General features: G+C 45.2%; 1 protein-coding gene across 1 annotated transcript in view; it reads left to right on the top strand.

The window, feature by feature from the left end:
- The window catches only part of LOC129527278 (protein FRG1-like), a 45,775-nt gene extending 39,958 nt beyond the window's left edge, over positions 1 to 5,817 (top strand). The window contains exon 8 of the mRNA XM_055364216.2: positions 3,241 to 5,817. Within this exon, the coding sequence (XP_055220191.1) occupies positions 3,241 to 3,291 (51 nt within the window). The 3' untranslated portion in view covers positions 3,292 to 5,817. The remainder of the gene's footprint in view (positions 1 to 3,240) is intronic.
- The last annotated feature ends 16,948 nt before the right edge of the window (positions 5,818 to 22,765 follow it).

Below are 22,765 nucleotides of genomic sequence, written 5' to 3'. Positions count from 1 at the left end.
TCTACCAAGCCTGCCTCCCACACCATCTGTTCCAGAGAGCAACCCTGGGTAGACCTGCATAAATGCAGTGTCATCCCCCACTGGGCTGAGTATGTGTGACGAGTAAATTACTGGGAATTTCGTCTGCTCAGTGTTTGTTTTGTCTGCAGCCATTCCCAGAATTCTAGGGCAAGACTAGCTTCTTCACCAATGGGGTGAACAGGAAGGAACCCGAGTGGGAATTGCGTTTTTAAAAAAATCCCTTCCCACCCTCTTAATTATGTAATGCATGCATTTTTATAGCTTTTTTGCTCATTCCATTACCTGAGGTAAGCCACTGATATTTAACCCCTCCTTAGCCTCGGAGGAGGGCAGAGGAACACTGGTCATATTGATTTCGCTAGCGGTGACATGATTTCCTCCTGTGCCACTCAAATTCTCTCCTTCTTTAACTTGATGCTCAGTAGGTTGTGTTTCTCTCATCTTTGCAGATTGTTAGGAAGATGAGAATCAGCTTTCATTTTTGGTGTTGCCATAGAGAAGACTCCATGGTAATCTTTCTTTGCACAATCAACTTTTTCTTTTCCCCCAGAAATTGCAAATTCTTATGTGAGAGATAGCTTTCTGGAGTCTGCAAACATAGATTATCATCTCTCTTTTGATGGTAAATTTCTTATATCCCCACCAACAATGAAATACTTACATATCATTTTGGCATGTCATATTGATTGCCAACTACACGTAAGAACATTCCTTGATTTTAAATCTAGACTAATTATGAAAATTAAGGTAGTCCCAAAAAATTATTGTGTACAAATTTATAGACCTTAGGATTAAATGAGTTACTATTAACTAATATTTATTGTGCAGTCAGTGTATGGCAGAAGCTTACTATGTACTATTTCATTTTATACTTAAAACAATATTCTATGCAAAATGCTATAATTTCCCCATGCCTCCAATTTGGACATGATAAAACTGGGTCTCGTAAAGTTTTCAACCCAGAGTTCTCTGCATAGTAAGAAGTAGAAGTAAGTCTAAACCTAAGTCATCTGATTTCAGAGCCCATATAGTTAAATGCTCTAAATGCAGCTTCCCATGGTGATGGTGACTATGAGAGCCTGTCACATGATGTAGGACAGTGCTTCCCTGTAACGTGTGCAAGATTCCTGTGATGATGGTGACTGTGAGAGCCTGTCACATATGATGTAGGACAGTGCTTCCCTGTAACGTGTGCAAGATTCCCGTGATGATGGTGACTATGAGAGCCTGTCAGATACAATGCAGGACAGTTCTTTCCTGTAACATGCACAAGATTCCCGTGATGATAGTGATTATGAGAGCCTGTCACATATGATGTAGGACAGTGCTTCCCTGTAACATGCTCAAGATTCCCCTGATGATGGTGACTATGAGAGCCTGTCAGATACGATGTAGGACAATGCTTCCCTGTAACATGCACAAGATTCCCATGATGATGGTGACGATGAGAGCCTGTCACATATGATGTTGGACAGTGCTTCCCTGTAACATGAGCAAGATTCCCATGACTGTGGTCATGGGAATGGTGACTATGAGAGCCTGTCACATATGATGTAGGACAGTGCTTCTCTGTAACATGCGCGAGATTTCCGTGATGATGGTGACTATGAGAGCCTGTCACATATGATGTTCGGCAGTGCTTCCCTGTAACATGCCCAAGATTCCTGTGATGATGGTGACTGTGAAAGCCTGTCACATATGATGTTGGACAGTGCTTTCCTGTAACATACACAAGATTCCCATGATGATGGTGACTATGAGAGCCTGTCAGATACTATGTAGGACAGTGCTTCCCTGTAACATGCACAAGATTTCCATGATGATGATGACTATTTGAGCCTTTCACATATGATGTAGGACAGTGTTTCCCTGTAACATGCACAAGATTGCCCTGATGATGGTGACTATGAGAGTCTATCACATATGATGTGTGCCAGTGCTTCCCTGTAACATGTACAAGATTCCCGTGATGATGGTGACTATGAGAGCCTGTCTGATACGACGTAGGACAGTGCTTCCCTGTAACATGCACAAGATTCCCGTGATGATGGTGACTATGACAGCCTGTCACATATGATGTAGGACAGTGCTTCCCTGTAACATGCACAAGATTCACCCTGGAATCTTATTAAAATGCAAACTCATAGACCACACTTTGACTAGCTAAGACAAGAGCATTTAAATGGATGTCCAGGTGACAGTGCTAAGATCCTACTGTTCATGTGGGCACTGGCTCACCATATGAACAAAACTTAGGACCTCCAGTTCCTGCTGGAAAAGAAATACAGATATATAGGATGTGACTGTGCATATGGAATATCTGTTGTGTTCTCGACATTGTACTAGACACTAGAGATAAAAATTCAAATATCCCTTGCCTCTTTCTGAAAGGAGCTTCCTACACAGTGGCTTCTGACTGCAGTGTATATTTTCTCTTCTGTCCTGGGTGGGTGAGCTCTATCTCAATGTTGGTAACTGAATACTGACCAGTGGGTTTGACGGGGGAGATCATAGCTGGCTGCGCTCCCACATAGCTATGACCATAGCATATCTCGTGATGCCATTTCCCCCTTGTCACAAGGCTCCCTCCAGTATCATACACACTCTTCATGATTATAAATTCTTCCTCCTTCCACTAAATGTTCCCAAATTTTGCAAAGATAAAAACATAAACCACATTCTTGTCATATTAGTTATATATTAATGATGAAAGTTCCTTACTTTTCTTTCTTTTTTTTTTTTGTGACGGAGTATCGCTCTGTCCCCAGGCTGGAGTGCAGTGGCGTGATCTCGGTTCCCTGCAAGCTCCGCCTCCCGGGTTCATGCCATTCTCCTGCCTCAGCCTTCCGAGTAGCTGGGACTACAGGCACCCACCACCACCCCTGGATAATTTTTTTGTATTTTTAGTGGAGACGGGGTTTCACCATGTTAGCCAGGATGGTCTTGATCTCCTGACCTTGTGATCCGCAAGCCTCGGCCTCCCAAAGTGCTGGGATTACAGGCATGAGCCACCACACCCAGCCCAAGTTCCTTACTTTTCATGTGTTTAATATTTTTTCCCAATTTATAGAATATATTAAGAATAAATTTTAGCCATGCACATCTATTACAAACTTCACGATATACTTTGCTATTTTTATATTTCTTATACTCTTATAAAATGTGTGTTCTGGACTCACGTTGGCTTCCATTTCTTCCCTCTGGCTTCTATTACTTTAGGCTATGAGCAGAGATGGACGAGGTGGCTACAATAATGGATCAAGGCTATGAGCAGAGATGGATGAGTCATTGGCTGTAATGGATTAAGGCTATGAGCATCTTGTGAAGTAGGATGTTAAATCTGTAAATGTCAGAATGAATCCAAACTTACCAATTCAAAATTGGATTGTAAAACAGCTCAAAAAAGACTGAAAACACAGCTCTACACTTTAGGAGGCTGAGTCAGGCAGATTGCTTAAGTTCAAGAGTTGGAGACAAGTCCAGGAAACATGGAAAAACCGTCTCAACAAAAAAAATATATATTTCTAATGAGCTGAGTATGGTGGTATGAGCCTGTGGTCCCAGCTTTTCAGGAGGCTGAGGTGAGAGGATTGCTTGAGTCCAGAAGGTAGAGGCTGCAGTGAGCTCTGATCACGCCACTGCATTCCAGCCTAGGTGACAGAGTGAGACCCGTCTCAAAAACAAACAAACAAAAATAACAAACAAAAACAGCTCTAAACGAAAGTGGCTAGAAAAGTAGCTCAAGTTGTTCCTGTCTGGTTAAATAGAAACATAAATGAATTACTTATGTGCCCCAGTGGCTTCATAATGCTGAGAGCAAAGTCAATTATTCTAGCAGATTCTAGAAAACTTATATCATGGGGTTCAATGAATATATCAAATCATAAATATAATAATCAAATCTGAAAGTGAATCTAGTTTCAAAGACCTCAAAAGCCAGTGTTTAGGAAGCTCTTTTCCGATAGAGACAAGGGATTATTTGACTTCTTATCTCTGTTGTCTAGCACAATGTCCAGAACACAACAGATATTCCATATGCACAGTCACATCCTATGTATGTGTATTTCTTTTCCAGCAAGGACTAGAGGTCCTAAGCTTTGTTTATATGGTGAGCCAGTGCCCCAATGAGCAGCAGAATCTTAGCACAGTCACCTACACACTCATTTCAATGCTCTGGCTCCTTATCCAAGCTAGTCAAAGTGTGGTCTATGGTTTTTCATTGCAAGGGATCCCCGGGTGAATCTTGTGTCTGTCAAAGGAGGAGAAGCACTGCCCTCAAAATATAGAAAAGGTGAGCTAATTTATCCAGGCAGCCTGGCTATTTATTCAAGTATTTATTTATCTTGTTGATGGGAAGATTCAAATTGACATACACAATCACCCTCATAAGGATTTCAGGTAAAAAACAAACAAAGGTTTAGATATCAGATGTGTTTTAGAATTACCGCACCAGTCTTTTTATTACAGAATCTAGTAGCATATTTCCAATAGATCTAGGTGAAAATTTCTATCTCATGAGCCTTCTGTCGGTATTTTTAAAATTGGATACTCTATTAGTGGCCAAATTGAATCTCTTACAGACATCTCACTCAAACTGTAGTCATACTTTCCAATAGGCCCCATAAAAATCCTTCTTCTGGAGCAATCTAATATATTTATCCACCTCTTTAGACACTTAGATAAGTATAATAATACAAGTTTTGTGTGTGTGTGTGTGTGTGTGTGTAGTGTGTACCTTGTGGCCTTTTGTCCAGTTTCTGCAACACCTGATGCTGAGGCAAGTTTAATGTAAATGACATCCAGCAATGTTAGAAATGTTGACTTTTATTTGCCCATCAGGGAAAAAAAGGTGAATGTCATTGTAGAGGAAATTTTCATTCTGGAAAAAATGCCTACTGTTTGAATATTACTTTCATGCTTTCCACAGATATTATATTGCAAGGATTATGTTTCAAAGTCATCAAAAATAGAAAATACATTTTATATTTCTAGCTGAAAATAATAACAGTAATTAGCCTACCTTTGGGGAAATGTGATAAAAATACTAATGACCATCACAACTCATTAAAAGCATAAAATGTGCAATGATTTAAACTACATGTTATTTCTATGAATCTGCGTAGAAATGTAGACACATTTGATAAATGCCATTTAAAGTCTGAGTGCTTTGGTAAATGATTCATCTATAGGTTGAAGGGATTACTTTTATCTGCCTTCATAGTGAGAATTAGATTTCTGTTCTTTATAAAGCAGGGAATACAGATTGTGCAAGGAGTAAAAGCATTCAATCCTTATTAATAATGATGGTAGCTGAGCTGCAGAAAAGAAAGCCTGTCAGAGTAACGTGTTCAGTTTTACATCATAATCAGAGTGTGTCCATCTCTGTTGAAGGCAGAATTAAAAACACCTTCAACATTTTTAAAATAATAGATGAAAAACATCTCAAAGTCACTTTTAAAATTTGAATTGATGATTCCACATAACAGGAAAAGGACCAGGAACATCTTAAATACTTCACGATGGAAGTGATGTTTTAAGTGTAATTTCATCAAGGAGAAGTTTTTCCAGAAAGTCTTTTGACCTCAGTAAGAAGCTTATTTACTCTGGTAAATAGTTTCTAGTAAGATGAGAAAGACTTGATTTTTTAAAAACAATTAAAAATTTACATTGTTTAATCTAATGTTGTGATTTCGAAAGTACTACTTTTGCCCTTATAGTTACGCATGTGTATTTATATGCATTTTCTTGGTTCATTCAAACGCCAATAAAATACTTTACTATCCAGGCCCCTTAAAAGCCAAATTAATTTCTAAAAGTGAGGATTGTATGTATGCTGTGAGGTGTGCGCAGGTGTATGCGTATGATGTGTATGTATGGTGTGTGTATGTGGTCTGTGTGTGTAGTAGGTTCATGGGGTATGTATGTGTGTGGTGTGTATTGTGGGTGTTATGTGTGTATACTGTGTGTAGTTTGTGGGTGGTGCATGGTGTGTATATGTGCCGTGTTTGTGGTGTATGTGTGTGTGGTGTGTGTATACTATGTGTGGTGTGTTGTGCGTGTGATATGTGTGTGTGCAGTGTGTGGTGTATGTGATGTGTGTGTATGTATGGTGCTGGGTGTGTGTGCACTGTAGTGTTTGATGTGTGATGAGTGTAGAATGTGTGGTGTGTGTGTGCACAGTGTGTGTGTTGTGTGTATGTGATGTGTGTGCTCTGTGTGTGTGGTGCTATATATACGTGTGCAGTGTGTGGGGAGTATGTGTGGGGTGTGTGTTTGATGTGTGTGGGGAGTATGGGGTGTGTGTGGTGCTGTATGTGTATGTTGTGTGTGTAGTAGATTCGTGTGTGTGGTGTAGTGTGTGCAGTGTGTGGGGGGTATGCGTGTGTGCACATTGTGCAGTGTGTGGTGTGGGGATGTGCGTGCATGTGCACATGGTGTGTGTGCAGTGTGTGTGGTGTCTGGGGTGTGTGTGTGCACATGGTGTGGTGTATCTGGGGTGTGTGTATGTGCACCTGGTCTGTGTGCAGTGTGTGTGGTGTGTGTGTGTGGGTGTGTGCGTGTGCACATGGTGTGTGTGCAATGTGTGGTGTCTGTGGTGTGTGTGCGTGTGCACATGGTGTGTGTGTGCAATGTGTGGTGTCTGTGGTGTGTGTGCATGTGCACGTGGTGTGTGTGCAGTGTGTGTGGTGTGGGTGTGTGTGCATGTATACATGGTGTGTGTGCAGTGTGTGTGATGTCTGTGTGTGGTGTGTGTGCGTGTGTACATGGTGTGTGTGCAGTGTGTGTGGTGTGTGGGCGTGTGTGTGCGTGCATGCATGGTGTGCTGTGTGCAGTGTGTGTGGTGCCTTGTAGTGTATGTGTGGCGCATGTGTGCTTGTGTACACGGTGTGTGTGGCGTGTATGTGGTGTGCACATGTACACATGGTGTGGCATTTGCAGTGTGGTGGGGTGTGTGCAGTGTGTGGTGTCTGTGTGTGGGGTGTGTGTACACATGGCGTGGTGTGTGCGGTGTGTGGTCTGTGGGGTGTGTGCGTGTGCACATGATGTGTGCGTGCAGTGTGGTGTCTGTGTGGGGTGTGTATGCGTGCACATGGTGTGTGTACAGTGTGTGTGTGGTGTGTGTGCCCATGGTGTGTGTGCAGTTTGTGGTGTCTGTGGTGTGTGCATGTGCACATGTGTGTGCAATATGTGGTGTGTTTGTGCACATGGTGTGTGTGCAGTGTGTGGTGTCTGTGTGATATGTGTTCATGTGCTCATGGTGTATGTGCAGTGTGTATGGTGTCTGAGTTGTGTGTGTGTGCACATGGTGTGGTGTGTGCAGTGGGTGTGGTGTGTGCAGTGGGTGTGGTGTCTGTGTGGTGTATGTGCATTGTGTGTGGTGTCTGTATGGGGTGTGTGCCTGTGCACATGGTGTGGTGTGTGCAGTGTGTGTGGTGTCTGGGGCGTGTGCATGTGCAGATGCTTATGTGCAGTGTGTGTGGTGTCTGTGTGTGGTGTGTGTGTGCGCACATGGTGTGTGTGCAGTGTGTGTGGTGTCTGGGGTGTGTGTGCCTGTGTGTGGGATGTGTATGCGTGTGTGTGGGGAAAAGAAAGAAATCAGACTGTTACTGTGTCTATGTAGAAAGAAGTAGACATAAGAGACTCCATTTTGTTCTGTACTAAGAAAAATTCTTCTGCCTTGAGAGGCTGTTAATCTGTAACCCTACCCCTAACCCTGTGCTCACAGAAACATGTGCTGTGTCGAGTCAAGGTTAAATGGATTAAGGGCTGTGCAGGATGAGCTTTGTTAAATGAATGCTTGAAGGCAGCATGCTTGTTAAGTCATCACCACTCCCTACTCTGAAGTACCCAGAGACACAAAACACTGCGGAAGGCCACAGGGACCTCTGCCTAGGAAAGCCAGGTATTGTCCAAGGTTTCTCCCCATGTGATAGTCTGAAATATGGCCTCGTGGGAAGGGAAAGACCTGACTGTCCCCCAGCCTGACACCGATAAATGGTCTGTTCTGGGGAGGATTAATAAAAGAGGAATGCCTCTTTACAGTTGAGATAAGAGGAAGGCATCTGTCTCCTGCTCCTCCCTGGGCAATGGAATGTCTGGGTGTAAAGCCCAATTGTATATTCCATCTACTGAGATAGGGGAAAACCTCCTTTGGGCTGGAGGTGGGACATGCTGGCAACAATACTGCTCTTTAAGGCATTGAGATGTTTATATGAACATCAAAAACACAGTACTTTTTTCTTTACCTTGTTTATGATGCAGAGACATTTGTTCATATGTTTTCCTGCTGACCCTCTCTCCACTATTACCCTATTGTCCTGCCACATCCCCCTCTCAGAGAAATGCCCGATAATGATCAATAAATATTAAGGAAACTCAGAGACTGGTGCCGGCGCGGGTCCTCCTTATGCTGAGCGCCGTTCCCCTGGGCCCACTTTTCTTTCTCTATACTTTGTCTCTGTGTCTCTTTCTTTTCTCAAGTGTCTTGTTCCACCCGATGAGAAACGCCCACAAGTGTGGAGGGGCAGGCCACCCCTTCACGTGTGCACATGGTGTGTGTGCTGTTTGTGTGGTGTCTGTGTGTGGGGGGTGTGTGCGTGTGCACATGGTGTGGTGTGTGCAGTGTGTATGTTATGAGTGATTGCTTCTCTTAGCATGTGGACATCAGTCTTCCAGACCAGCTTTCTCCATGTGTCTGGGAACATAAGAAACAAGTTTCTGCAATAATTTTTACACAGCTTTTCCAGAGAGGGACCAAATCTCTGTCGTGAGTGGGTATCTGAGCCTTTGCAGGAGGGAATGTGATGTCCTGGCTTGGCTCACACCCTCTGAGGGCTTAGGCAGTTTTCCTGCTGGATCCCTCACTGTGGCCAGAGAGGGAGGGCTCTGTTTCACCACAGGGAACCAGAAGAGGACTGGTGCGTGGGAAGACCAGGTAATCATAATGGTATTAATAATAGTGGTAATAATACTGTTTTATACATTGTATATGTCATAAGGATTTTAACTTTCATGTAACATAATTGTTGTAAAAATGTCCCCAGTGTGTTTTGTGCTATTTGCGTGGTGTTGAAATATGTAAGAATTTACATTTTAGGTACATTAGGTTTATTCCTTTTTATATGGTTTCTGTTTGAAATTTTGATTTTAGAAGACATTCATTCTCAAGGTCATAAAACACACACACATCTAATTTTCTTTTCTCTCTCTCTCTTTTTTTACATTTAATACTGGAATTAACTTTTATGTAAGGTGTGGGACAATGATTCAATTCTTTCATTTTATATTCTCAAATCATTACCCAATATTTTAATACCATAATTGGAACAATCGCTCTGTTTTGTGGGTTTAAAATGTTACCCTGTTACTAGATAAAATTACACTCAATTTCTGTGTTTTTAATTCCCTTTCATTAATGTGTTTATTTTTGTGCCATTTCAAATTTAATTTTGAATAGTGACAATAATCTAAAATATCTTATAGTAAATTTTATAATATTGGCTCTCATTGTGTGTATGTTCAATATATGGATTTAAAATCACATGTTCTTGTTCAAAAATATTTTTCTTGGAATTTTTATTGGAATTTGAGCATATTTTTAAATGCTTTACAGAAAACTAAAGAGCTAATATTATTGAGTCCTCTCATCCAGAATGTGACATGCAAATTCCTCAAACCTCCCTTAATGCCATTTAGTCAGAATTAATATGTTAAATCAATATAAATTAGTATAAATGAGTATAAATAATGATTAAAATAAATTAATGTGTTTGGCTCCACGTTTCTGTCTTCTGCCTTCTATTACTGATGTTTTGTTCCTATCTTTGTTGTTTTCTATAGTTTCTTTTATTATGTCTTTTCCTGTCTTGTGATTTGAAAACTATATGACACATTGTAATGTTTTAATTTTTCTAATTTTTTGCTTTTAATGTTAACTAATTTTATTTTTTAGAGAAGTGCAGGTTCACAGCTAAACGGAGCAGAGAGTACAGACTTCTCCTATGTCCCTTTCCCCACACACAGCCTCCCCACTACAGCTTCCTGCCTCACAGGAGCACACCTGTGACAACCAGGAACCTACCTTGACCCTTCATTATCACTCAAAGCTTACAGTGAACATTCACGTTTACTCTTCACGTTGTACGTTCTGAGTCTTGACAAAAGCATAATGGCAACGGGATATTATTCACTGCTAACAGGAGATGAACTATCAAGCCACAAAAAAATACATGGAGGAAACTTAAATGCATATTGCTAAAAGAAGAAGCCAATCCGAAAAGTCTACGTACTGTTCGATTCCAATTATATGACGTTCTGGAAACGGTGAAACTATGGGAACAGTAGAAAGATCAGTGGTTGCCATGGACCAAGGGGAAGGAAGAGATGGATACACAGAGCACAGAGAATCTTCACGGCAGTAAAACCATTCTGTATGATACTGTAATGGTAGACATATACATTTGTAAAAATCTATCTTAACTTTTAATCTTTTAAATTACTTTTTTTTTTTGATGGAGTCTTGCTCTGTCGCAAGGCGGGAGAGCAGTGGCACGATCTCGGCTTACTTCAACTTCCGCCTCCTGGGTTCAAGCGATTCTCCTGCCTCAGCCTCCCGAGTAGCTGGGACTACAGGTGCCCGCCACTGCGCCCGGCTAATTTTTCTATTTTTAGTAGAGACTGGGTTCACCATCTTGGTCAGGCTGGTCTCAAACTCCTGACATTGTGATCCACCTGCCTTGGCCTCCCAAAGTGCTAGGATTATAGGCGTCAGACACCGCACCTGGCCGTTTTTGTTTTAAGAACTGCAGACAAGCTGGGTACAGTGTCTCAAGCCTGTAATGGCTGCACTTTGGGAGGCTGAAGTGGCTGGATTGCTTGAGCCCCAGAGTTCAAGACGAGCTGGGCAACATAGTGAGATCCCGTCTCCACAAAAAAAGTATTTAAAAAAATAGCCAGGCGTAGTGCTGCATGCCTGTAGTCCCAGCTACTCAGCAGGCTGTGGTAGAAAAATTACTTGACCCAGCAGTTGGAGGCTGCAGTGAGCTGTGATCATGCCACTGCACTCTGGCCTGGGCGACAGAGCGAAACCCCATCTCAAAACAAAGAACAACCAAAAACCTACAAGCATACTCAGAGATATTGTGGGTTTGGTTCCAGACAACTGCAACAAGGGAAATGTTACAACCAAAAACCTACAAGCACACCTCAGAGATAGTGTGGGTTTGGTTCCAGACCACTACAATAAGGCAAATGTTACAACCAAAAACCTACAAGCACATGTCAGAGATAGTGTGGGTTTGGTTCCAGACCACTGCAATAAGGCAAATGTTACAATCAAGTTAGTTGCATAAACATTTTGTTTCCCAGTGCTTATAAAAGTTATGCTTAAAACTATATTGTAGTCTAATGAGCATTTAATAATTAATAATTAGTAATTAATAGCATGTCTAAAAAACTGTGTACAAACCTTAAGTTAAAATACGTCAGTGCTAAAAAATGCTAATGAATATCTGAGCCTTACCAAGTCATGATCTTTTTCCTGGTGAGGGTCTTGCCTCTATATTGATGACTGCTGGCTAATCAGTGTGGGGGCTGCTGAAAGTTGGATGCCTGTGTCAATTTCTTCAAACAATGAAGTTTGTTCCTTTCACAAAAGATTTCCCTGTAGCATGTGATGCTGTTTGGCACCGTTTTATCAACAGTAGAACTTCTTTCAAAATTGGAGTAAACCCTCTCAAACCCTGCTGCTGCTTTATCAACTAGGTTTATGGAATATTCTAAATCCTTTGTTGTCATTTTAACAATGTTTATAGCATCTCCACCTGGATTATATTCCATCTCAAGAAAATATTTTCTTTGCTGGTCTATAAGAAGCAACTCCCTATTTGTTCAAGTTTCATCATGAGTTTACAGCAATTTCATCTCACCTTAAGGCCCTAATTCTAATTCTAGCTGTCTTGCAATTTCTACCACATCTGCAGGGACTTCCTCCACTGACATCCTGAGCCCTCAAAGTCATCCATGAGGGCTGGAATCAACTTCTTCCAAACTCCTGTTAATGTTAATATTTCAACCTCCTCCCATCAATCACAAATGTCCTTAATGGCACTTAAGGATTGCTATTAAGGACATTTGTGATTCACGGGAGGAGGTTCAAATATCATGAAAGGATTAATGGTGAATCCTTTCCAAAAGGTTTTCAATTCAGTTTATCCAGATTCATCAAAGAAATCACTATCTATGACAGCTATACCTTTACAAAATGCATTTATTAATTAACAAAAACACTTGAAAGTCAAAACCACTCCTTGATCCACAGGCTGAAGGTAAATCTTGTATTAGCAGTCATGAAAATAACATTAATTTCCAAGTACATCTCCAGCTAAGCTTCTGGATAGCTAGGTGAATTGTCAATAAGCAGCAATCTTTTTCTTTTTTCTTTTTCTTTACTTTTTTCTTTTTCTTTCCTTCTTTTTATTTTTTTGTTTGACGTAGTTTCACTCTTGTTGCCCAGGCTTGAGTGCAGTGGTGCGGTCTCGGCTCACTGCAACCTCCGCCCCCAGGGTTCAAGCCATTCTTCTGCCTCAGCCTCCCGAGTGGCTGAAATTACAGGTACTACCACCATGCCTGGCTAATGTTTTTGTATTTTTAGTAGAGATGGGGTTTCATCATTTTGGCCAGGCTGGTCTTGAACTCCTGACCTCAGGTGATCCTCGGCCTCCCAAAGTGCAGGGATTACAGGTGTGAGCCACTATGCCTGGTCAAGCAACAGTCTTTTTAAAGGAATTTTTTTTTTTTTCTGAGCAGTGGGTGTCAATAGTGGGATTAATATATTCAGTAAACCATGCTATTAACAGATGTGCTGTCATCCAGACAGTGATGTTCCATTTCTAGAGCACAGAAAGAACAGATTTTGCATAACTCTTAAGGGTCCTGAGATTTTCAGAGTGGTCAATGAGCACTGGCTGTAACTTAAAGTCACCAGCTGCAGTGGTCCTCAAAGAAGTTTTGAAGCCAAGCATTGACTTCTCTCTAGCTATGAAAATTCTACATCTTCACTAAGCTTAATCATTTCTAGCTCTGGACTTAAAGTGAGAGACATACAAGTCTTCCTTTCATTTGAGTTCTTTGAAGCCACAGTGGTTACTAATTAGCACCCCCGGTGGGTGTCACCCTCCTCCCTCCTCTATCAAGTTCACCCACACCGGGGCATGGGGAACCGCGCTTCCCGCAACCCACATGCCCTGCGCGCCTGGGGCTCTCCCACAGGGGGCTTTTGTGAGCCAGGCAGCAAGGGCCATCCCTCTGCTCCAAACCAGCCAGGCTGCGCAGGCAGAAGGACTCTCCCAACCTGCCCGGGCATGCGGGGCTTTGTGTTCGCTGCCCTGGCTCCTCCGGAACTGGGGCTTTCCCATCCTCAGACTCCCTGGTAGTCTCCGCACCCCAACAAATGACAGGAAGACCAGAACCCGCAGCGCGACGTCCTTCTGGGCGCGTGCTCAGTGGGACAGCTTGGGCCCCCTCAAGCTGAGTCACAGGGGCAAGGTGTGCTTGCGCCACCCACGTCCCACCGGAGTACGTGGTGGGGCTGGAGCCCCAGGTCGCCAGGGCGGCGTAGGAACCCGAAGACGGGGCACCTCCACCTCCGGAGCTCGCGACCCCGGAGGCCTCCGCGTCAAGCACAGATGCCAGCCATCCAGGCGCCTCCCAACAGCTCCAGGAGCCGGGGCTCTCATCTGCACTCACCTCCAGCCTGTTAGATGAGCTCCTGTCAACCCCAAAGTTTCAGCAAAAGGCTCAATCTTTCCTAGATCCGGCGCCACTAGGAGAGCGGAAGGACGTGGAAGAGCACGCTTTGCTGGAACCACTCCTCAGCCAGGAAGAACACAGGGCTCTTCTGGAGGAGCAGGTTGGAGCGGGGTTGGGGCGGGGTGGGGGCAGGGCGGCGGCCTCTCTTTCGCGGTGAACCTCAGGCTTGGTATGGAGAGGCGTGTCTTCCCTTCCAGCTGACCTGCCTAGGATCCCTGAGTTCCAGGTCCAGCGAGAGACTCCACACAGAGGAGGGCTGTCAAGAATGACAAGAAAGAATTCCTGAGCATCCCGGGGATCCCAGGGCCGGTCCAGGTACCGGGAGGTGGGCTGTCTACTGCGCATACGCGGGTTTCCAGGCAGCAGCCTGGGTTTTCTGACTAGCCCAGGCGGAGCTCTCATCCCTTTTTCCCCGCGTTCTTCAGTCGGGTTGGCGGAGACCTCAGTCCGCGAAACACTGGGCCGGGGCAGAAGCCAGGCCAGTTCTCCTTTCTGCGGCTCGACTCCTCTGCCTCTTCGCTCACCATCACTTGCCAACCCGTGTCCCATCAACCTCCTTGCCAGCACCATGGAGGGCCTTGCAACTAAATGTAGACCTGAGACCCCGTGCAAACCGGGGTGCTGCCCATTCCAGGCAAAAGGGAAGGCAGGCAGAGATGAGGACAGGAACGGAGAAAGAGTGAGATGGAAGGATGGAGCTAGGAGAGGATGGGTGGAAGGAGGGACCCCGGAAGGGAGAGAAAGAGGGAGGGAGAAAGGGAGGAAAAACCCGGGGGAGGGAGGGAAGAACAGAGGGAAGGATGGACCGAGGGACAAAAGGAGCAAGAAGGAGAGAACAGAAGGCAGAGACAAAAACGGTCTTATGCCTCCAGAGCCAACAGGACCCAGCACTCTGGGAAAATGTTGGGTTCCCATTGCGGGCTAAGTGCTGGGCCCACAGCCCCGTTGGCCAGCGGGGTGATCAGCGGCCCTCTGGTTCGCCAGCCTGGGTTACTTCATTCCGGAGAAATTCAGACCAATTCCATTTCCGAAGGAATGAGCGAATTCCCCAGAAAGCAATGAGTTGAGACTCAGGTGGTTGTCTGCTTTTCATCCACATGGTTCACAGATGACATATCCCCACATTGAGCCCTGCAACAGAGCTCGAGGCGGATAGTCTCATCCACACGGGAGTCACACTGAGGCCAACTGAAGCGTGATTCTGGATTCCACGTTCTTTGCCCTCTGCAAAGGTGCCTGTTGCTCAAGTTTCTGCCCCCCGAAAGCGTGACCATGTTGACTGTTTGTTTCCCGAGCTCTGTGGGGCCCCGGAAACTTCCAGGAATGCGTGGAAGACCAGCATCATGTCGGTGCTCTGCTTTCCAGTTTTCAAACAGGCTATATTGGAGACTCCCCATTTTGCAGGAAACAAGAATGCATCGTCAGGCTGTGATGTACGGGATGTTTCTTTTCTCTGTGGTTTTGCTCTCATTGTCTACGAGAAAATGAACAAGATCCACACACCTGCGTGTGTGAGACTATCACAGCAACTGTGACACCCACGCGCTGGCAATAGAGTTGGCAGCCTGATCCCGGGACAAAGGTACTGATGGACATCCAGACACTCCCCACCACAATCACTGGCAAACCTACTCCCAAACACACAGACGCACAGGGGCGCACGCGTGGGAACACAAGCACACACACAGACACACAAAGACACAGACAACTTGAAGGAGAGCAAGGGATAGAGGGATGGAGAGATAGAAACGGAAGGAGAGAGAGAAACAGCCATCGAGAGAGAGACAGAGAAGAACTGGGGAGATTGAGAGAGAGAGAGAGAGCAAGGTGGAGAAGGAAGTAGAGAAAGGGAAAGGGTGAGGGAGCTACAGAGGGAGAGCAACAGAGCCTTGGAGAGGGAGGCTCTATCTGGTAGACAGGGTCCCCTTTGGCCAGGGTAGGGTGGAGGGTGACTGGGCCGGGCTGGAACAGGGGGGCAGGGCCGCCCCTGCGGGAAAATCAACGGAGCCCTGATACGTGTTTTTACTTGGATTGGTTGGTGGCCTTGGGGGTGCATTTCGTAGCATCATTCCTTTGTTGGCTCCTCCCTGTCCTCTTGGTGCTGTGGGCCCTGAAAGTTGTAGAGTGCACCCGTCACTGTGGCAGGAGCAGTGGCGCTGAGCGTGCCCACGGGCCGCGGCTTGGGTCTCTCTCATTTTCCGGGTGGTATGGCCGTAGACAATGGCAGTGGCGCCTGGCTGGCAACCCGGGGCCGCGAGGCTGGGATCAGGCACCCCGGAGCCGCTTGCCCGTGGCCGGGCTGCTCTCCCCCTCTACGCCCAAGCACCACTAGTCACCGCGCTGCGCTTTCTGCCTACCTCCCAGAGCGTCCCGCTGTCGCTGGTGGCCAGACCACGCGCCAGACCGACGCGGCACCAGAGGCCTCCATCCCCTGCCAGGGCTCTGGACTCTCCATGCGGCCACCCTCTCACTGACACTCCAGGCCTTCCCCAGGCTCTCGAGCTCCAGAGCTTCCAACACCTGGGGCCCGCTCAGGACGGGGTGTGCTCCGAGGCGTCAGGGCCCAGGGCCCAGGGTCCTCGGGTACCCTCCGGTCCTCCGCCTTGCAGCGGAAAAATTATTTTGGATTCCTGGCCGCCCCTCCTGCAAGGCCCCCTCTTGCCCCACACACCCAGAGCCGCCAGGGCTGCCCAGGGGCTAACAGCCGGCCCAGCCCCGCGGGCCCTTTTTCTCACAACGCCCACACCATCGTCGCTTGTTCCGACGAGGACCTGCTGTGGCCAACGGGGCAGGAAGGCTCTGCTTTGCCCCGTACTAGCACTAGAGCCCCGGCAGCCTCATCCCGGGAAAGAGGGGCTGACGGACACCCAGACACACCCCACCACTACCACGAGCAAACCCACCCTGACACACACACGGATACACACGGGTGCACACGCGCAGACACACACACACGGACACACACACCACACCCGGGCACACACACACGGACACACAAAGACACAGACACAGAGAGCTTGAAGGGAGACCACCCCTCATATTGTCTTATGCCCAATTTCTGCCTCCAAAGAAAGAAGTAAAATCTAAAAGGCAGAAATGAAATCCACAGGCAGACAGCCCTGCGCCACACCCTGGGCCTGGTAGTTAAAGATCGACCCCTGACCTACTCGATTATGTTATCTATAGATTACAGACATTGTATAGAAAAGCACTGTGAAAATCCCTGTCCTGTTTTGTTCTGATCTTATTACCTGTGCATGCAGCCCCCAGTCACGTACCCTCTGCTTCCTCAATCCATCACGACCCCCTCACACGGACCCCCTTAGAGTTGTAAGCCTTTAAGAGGGACAGGAATTGCTTACTCAGAGAGCTAGGTTTTTGGAGATGTGAGTCTGCCAATGCTCCCAGCTGAATAAAGCCCTCCCTTCTACAACTCGGTGTCTGAGGGGTTTTGTCTGCAGCTCCTCCTGCTACAGAAGGAGAGCAAGGGAGAGAGGGATGGAGAAATAGAACCAGAGGGACAGAGAGACAGCGATAGAGAGAGAGACAGAGAAGGGGGAGGCGAGACAGAGGGGGGAAGAGACAGCCCCACAGTAGAGAGCGAAGTGGAGGAGGAAGTAGAGAAAGGGAGAGAGTGAGGGAGTTGTAGAGCGACAGCGACAGAGCCTTGGAGAGGGAGGCTCTGCTTAGGTAGACAGGGCACCTTTCAGCAGGCCGGGGTGGGGTGGAGGGTGCTTGGGCCGGGCTAGAACAGGGGGTCAGGGACCCCCACCCAGGAAAACCAACGGAGCCCTGAGACGTGTGTGTTTTTTTTTTCTTGAATTGGTTGGTTGCTTTGGGGGTGCGTTTCAGAAGGTCCTTCCTTTGTTTGCTTCTTTCTGTCTCCTTGGTGCCGTGGGCCCCGAGATTTGTAGAGTGTGCTGGTTTGTCTGCTGGAAGCAGTGGCACCGAGCGTGTCCACGGGGCGAGACCTGGATCTCTCTCCTGTCCTCAGGACTGGAGTTCACACGAAGTCTGTGGCATTGGGAAAGCGGGTGCACAGGGACGGATTTCCTCGTGGCTGGCGAAGACAATGTCCTTCCCCTGGGGAAAGCAGCCCACGGGTTCTGGAGCGGAGGTGTTCGCTGGGGTCTGTGGGACCCGCTGTCCCTGCCCGCCCCTTCCCCCGGCTTGCACGGTTGCCGCGTCGCTGGAAGAATGAATAGAATTGCCTGGGAGTCCGGGGAGCGTGAAGACACCCGGGACCTCAGGGAACCCGCGCCTTCGCCCTCGGGGTGGGTCCCGTCGCGCCAGGGTTGGAGCCGGGCTCCTGGTGGGGCTGCGGCGAGTCGGAAAAGGTGGGATGCTGCTGCCTGGCGGTGCTGCAGCGGCGGATCTTCAGGACGAGGTCCTGGGCTTCGGCTGGGGCGCGGGGGTGGTCAAGGGGTAGCAGAGGCGGGGGGCAGTTGGGAAGCACGGAGACAAAAGGGGGAAAGAGGGAGGGAGCGGGGAGCCGAAAGCCTATGGTACCCGCTATTACCAGGCGGAATCCCATCCAAGTACTAACCAGGCCCTACCCTGCTTAGCTTCAACAGATCAGAGGCGAGAGGGCCCGTTCAGGGTGGTGTGGCCTAGATGCCAGCAGCGGCGCCTGGCTGCCCCAAGAGCCCGGCCCAGCCACGCCCGCACGACTCCAGGAGTCACCGCCACCCCAGGGCCGCGGGTCTCGGATCCGGGACCCCCAGAGGCGCTCGCCCGTGCCCCCGGGCAGCTGCCTCCCTCTACACCCGAGCACCGCCGGCCTCCCAGAGAGTCCCGCAGTCACCGGCGGCCAGGCCTGGCGCGGGACCAATGTGGCGCCGCCCTGCTGTTGCTGGGGGGCGCCGGAGGCCTTTGTCCCCTTCCCAGACTTCCGGCTGTAGGGGCGGCCTCCTTTCCGTCCACGTTCCAGTCCTTCCGTGAGCTCCCGAGCTCCGGAGCTTCCACCACATCTGCCGGCTCAGGACGGGTCGTGCTCATCCCTTAACTTTTTAACTTTTTGTTGTTTCTATTTATATTTTATTGTGCTATGTCTTGAAATGTTGTCGTAGTTATTACTTTTGATTGGATATTATTTAGTATTCCTACCTTGAATAAGAGTAGTTTACACAACACCCATCTATAGTGTTATAATATTCTGTTTTGTTTTGTATCCTATTAGCAGTGAGGATTTTTTTTTACTTTTAGGTGATCATTTATTGCTCGTTAATGTCCTTTTCTTCCTGATTGAAGTACTCCCTTTAGCATTCCTTTAGGACAGGTATGGTATTCATAAAGTACTTCAGCTTTTGTTTGTCTGAAAAAGTCAGTATTCTTTTTATTTGAAGAAAATTTTCACTGTAAATTCTATTCTAAGGTAAAAGTTTTTTTCCTTTAGTACTTTAAATATTTATTGCTTCTCTCTCCTGGCCAGTAGAGTTTCCACTGTAAAGTCTGCTGCCAGACGTGTTGGAGCTCCCCAGTATGTTATTTGTTCTTTTCTCTTTCCTCCTTTAGAACTTTTCTTTATGTTTGATTATTGGAAGATCGGTTGTTGAATGCTTTGAAGTAGTCTTTTTTGGGTTAAATCTGCTTAATGTTCTATAACATTTTTGTAGTTGGATATGGATATCTTTCTCTAGGTTTGGAAAGTTCTCTGTTATTATCTCTTTGAATAAATTTTTCTACCCCTGCCCCTTTCTCTACATCTTCTTTAAAACCAATAACTCTTAGATCTGTCTTTCTGAGGCTATTTTCTGGATCCTCCCCTGCCTCTTTCTCTACATCTTCTTTAAAACAAATAACTCTTAGATCTGTCTTTGTGAGGCTATTTTCTAGATCCTGTCGGCATGATTTGTTGTTTTTATTCTTTTTCTTTTGTTTCTTATATGTATTTTCAAAGAGCCTGTCTTCAAGCTCACTATTTCTTCGCTTGATCCATTCTGCTATTACATGGCTCTAATGCATTCTTCAGCATGCCAATTGCATTTTTCAGCTCAGAATTTCTGCTTAATTTGCTGTAACTATTCCAATCTCTTTGTTGAGTTTAGCTGATAAAATTTGGAATTTCTTTACTTTGTTATCTTAAATTTCTTTCAGTTTTTTTTTTTTAAATACAGCTCTTTTGAATTCTCCATCTGAAACATCACATATCTCTTTTTCTCCAGGATTTGTCCCCAGTGCCTTATTTAGTTCACTTGGTGAAGTCATGTTTTCCTGGATGGTGTTGATGCTAGTAGGTGTTCTTCAGTGTCTGGACATTAAAATCTTGGGCATGCAGTACTATATGAGAGGTTTAAGAAATAAAATTTAAAGAGAGAAAAGGTGAGTATTTATTGTAGTCTTCATTGTCTGGGCTTATTTGTAGCTGTCTTTCTTGGGAAGGCTTTTCACATATTTGAAAAGAGTTGGGTGTTGTGGTCTAAGCCATATCTGCTTTATGGGGGACCTTATACCCAATAATGCTGTAACTCTTCCAGACTCAGAGAAGTACCACCTTGACAGCCTTCAACAAAATCCAGGAGAATTTTCTGGTTTACTAGCCAGAGACTCTTTTTCCCTACCATTATTTTCTCTCAAAGATACAGAGTCTTTCTCTCTGTTCTAAGCCACCTAAAGCTGGGATAAGAAAGACACAAGCACCCCTGGCCACCACCACTATGACTGTCCTGGATCAGACCTGAAGCTAGCACAGCACGGGTCTTGCTCAAGTCCTGCTGCATGCACTTTCTGACGACTGCCTATGTTCACTCAAGGCCTTTGGTCTCTACAATTAGCAGGTGGCAAAGCCAGACAGGCCTGTGTTCTTTCCTTTAGGGCAGTGAGATCCCTCAGTCCCTGGCTGGGTCCAGAAGTGCCATTCAGAAGTCAGGGCTTTGGCCACATTTTAATAGGGTTTTTTTGTTTTTCTCTTGTAAATTTAAGTTCCTCATATTGAATATTAGATCTTTGTCAGATACATAGTTTGTAAATATTTTTTCCTCATTCTATAGGTTGTTTGTTCACTCTATTGATAATTTCTTTTGCGGAGCAGAAGCTTTTAAGTTTAATTAGATCCCACTTGTCAATAGTTTTATTTGTTGTTTTTGGTGTCTTTATCATGAAATCTTTGCCTCTTTCTATGTCCAGGATGGTATTGTCTAGGTTGTCTTCCAGAGCTTTTATACTTTTGGGTTTTACATTTAACTATTTAATCCATCTTGAGTTCATTTTTGTGTATGGTATAAGGAAGAAGTCCACCTTCAATCTTCTGCATATGGCTAGCCAGTTATCCCAGCACCATTTATTGAATAGGGAATCTTTTCCCCATTGCTTGTTTTTGCCAGCTTTGTCAAAGATTAGATAGTTGTAGGTATGTGGTCTTACTTCTAACCTCTCTATTCTGTTCCACTGGTGTATGTGTCTGTTTTTGTACTAGTACCATGCTGTTTTGGTTATTATAGTGCTGTAGCATAGTTTGAAGTCGGGTAATGTGATGCCTCAAGCTTTGTTCTTTTTGCTTAGGATTGCCTTGGCTACTTAGGTTCTTTCTTGGTTCTATATGAATTTTTAAATAGCTTTTTTCTACTTCCATGAAGCATGTCATTGGTAGTTTAATAGGAATAGCTTTGGACAGTACAACCATTTAAATGATATTAATTCTTTCTCCCATTAACATGGAATGATTTTTCATTTATTTGTGTCTTCTCTGACTTCTTTGAGCAGTGTTTTGTAATTTTCATTGTAGAGATTTTTCACCTCCCTGGTTAGCTGTATTCATACGTACTTTATTCTTTTTGTGGAAATTGTGAATAAAATTGCCTCTCTGATTTGGCTCGTAGTTTGGCTCTTCTTGGTGAATAGGAATGCTAGCAAATTTTGTACATTGATTTTGTGTCCTGAAACTTTGTGGAAGTTGTTTATCAGCTTAAGGAGTTTTGGGTCACAACTATAGGGTTTAGATAGAGAATTATGTTGTCTGCAAACAGAGGTAGTTGGACTTCTCTTTCTATTTAAATACCCTTTATTTCTTTCTCTTGTCTGTTTGCTCCAGAAAGGACTTCTAATACTATGTTGAATAGGAGTAGTGAGAGAGGGCATCCTTGTCTTGTGTGGGTTTCAAGGAGGATGCTTCCAGATTTTGCCCATTTAGTATAATGTTGGCTGTGAGTTTGTCATAGGTGGCCTTTATTATTTTGAGGTATGTTCCTTCGATACCTCATTTAATTGAGAATTTTTAACTGAAGCTTTGTTGAATTTTACTGAAAGCCTTTTCTGCATCTGTTGAGACAATCACGTGGTTCTTATCTTTAGTTTTATTTATGTTATGAATCACATTTTATTGATTTGCCCATGATGGACCAACCTTCCATTCCAGGGAAGAAGCTTACTTCACTATGGTGAATTAGCCTTTTGATGTGTTGCTAGATTCAGTTTGCAAGTATTTTGTTGTGGATTATTGAATGGATGTTCATCAAGGATACTGGCCTTAAGTTTTCTTTTTTTGTTGTGTCATTGCCAGGCTTTGGTATCAGGATGTTTCTGGCCTCATAGAACAAGTTGGGGAAGAGTCCCTCCTCCTCTATTTCTTGAAATAGTTTCAGTAGGACTGGTACTGGCTCTTCTTTGTACATGTGTTAAAATTTGTTAATCTATCAGGTCCTGGGCTTTTTTGGGGAGTTGATAGGCTATTTGTTACGGATTCAATTTTTGGAGCTCATAATTGGTCTGCTCAGAGACTGAATTTCTTCCTGGTTCAGCCTTGAGAGAGTATATGTGTCCAGGAATTTATTAATCTCTTCTAGGGTTTCTAGTTTGTGTGTACAGAGGTGCTCATAGTAGTTGCTGGTTGTTATTTTTATTTCTCTGGGGCCAGTGGTAACATTCCCTTCATCATTTCTAATTTTGTTTATTTGAATCTTCTCTCTTTTCTTCTTTATTAGTCTATCTAGTGCCCTAT

This window comes from Gorilla gorilla, chromosome 12 (assembly GCF_029281585.2).
Source record: "Gorilla gorilla gorilla isolate KB3781 chromosome 12, NHGRI_mGorGor1-v2.1_pri, whole genome shotgun sequence".
Classification (NCBI taxonomy): domain Eukaryota; kingdom Metazoa; phylum Chordata; class Mammalia; order Primates; family Hominidae; genus Gorilla; species Gorilla gorilla.
Note: the sequence above shows the minus strand (reverse complement) of the source record. Positions and strands in the feature narration are given on the sequence as shown.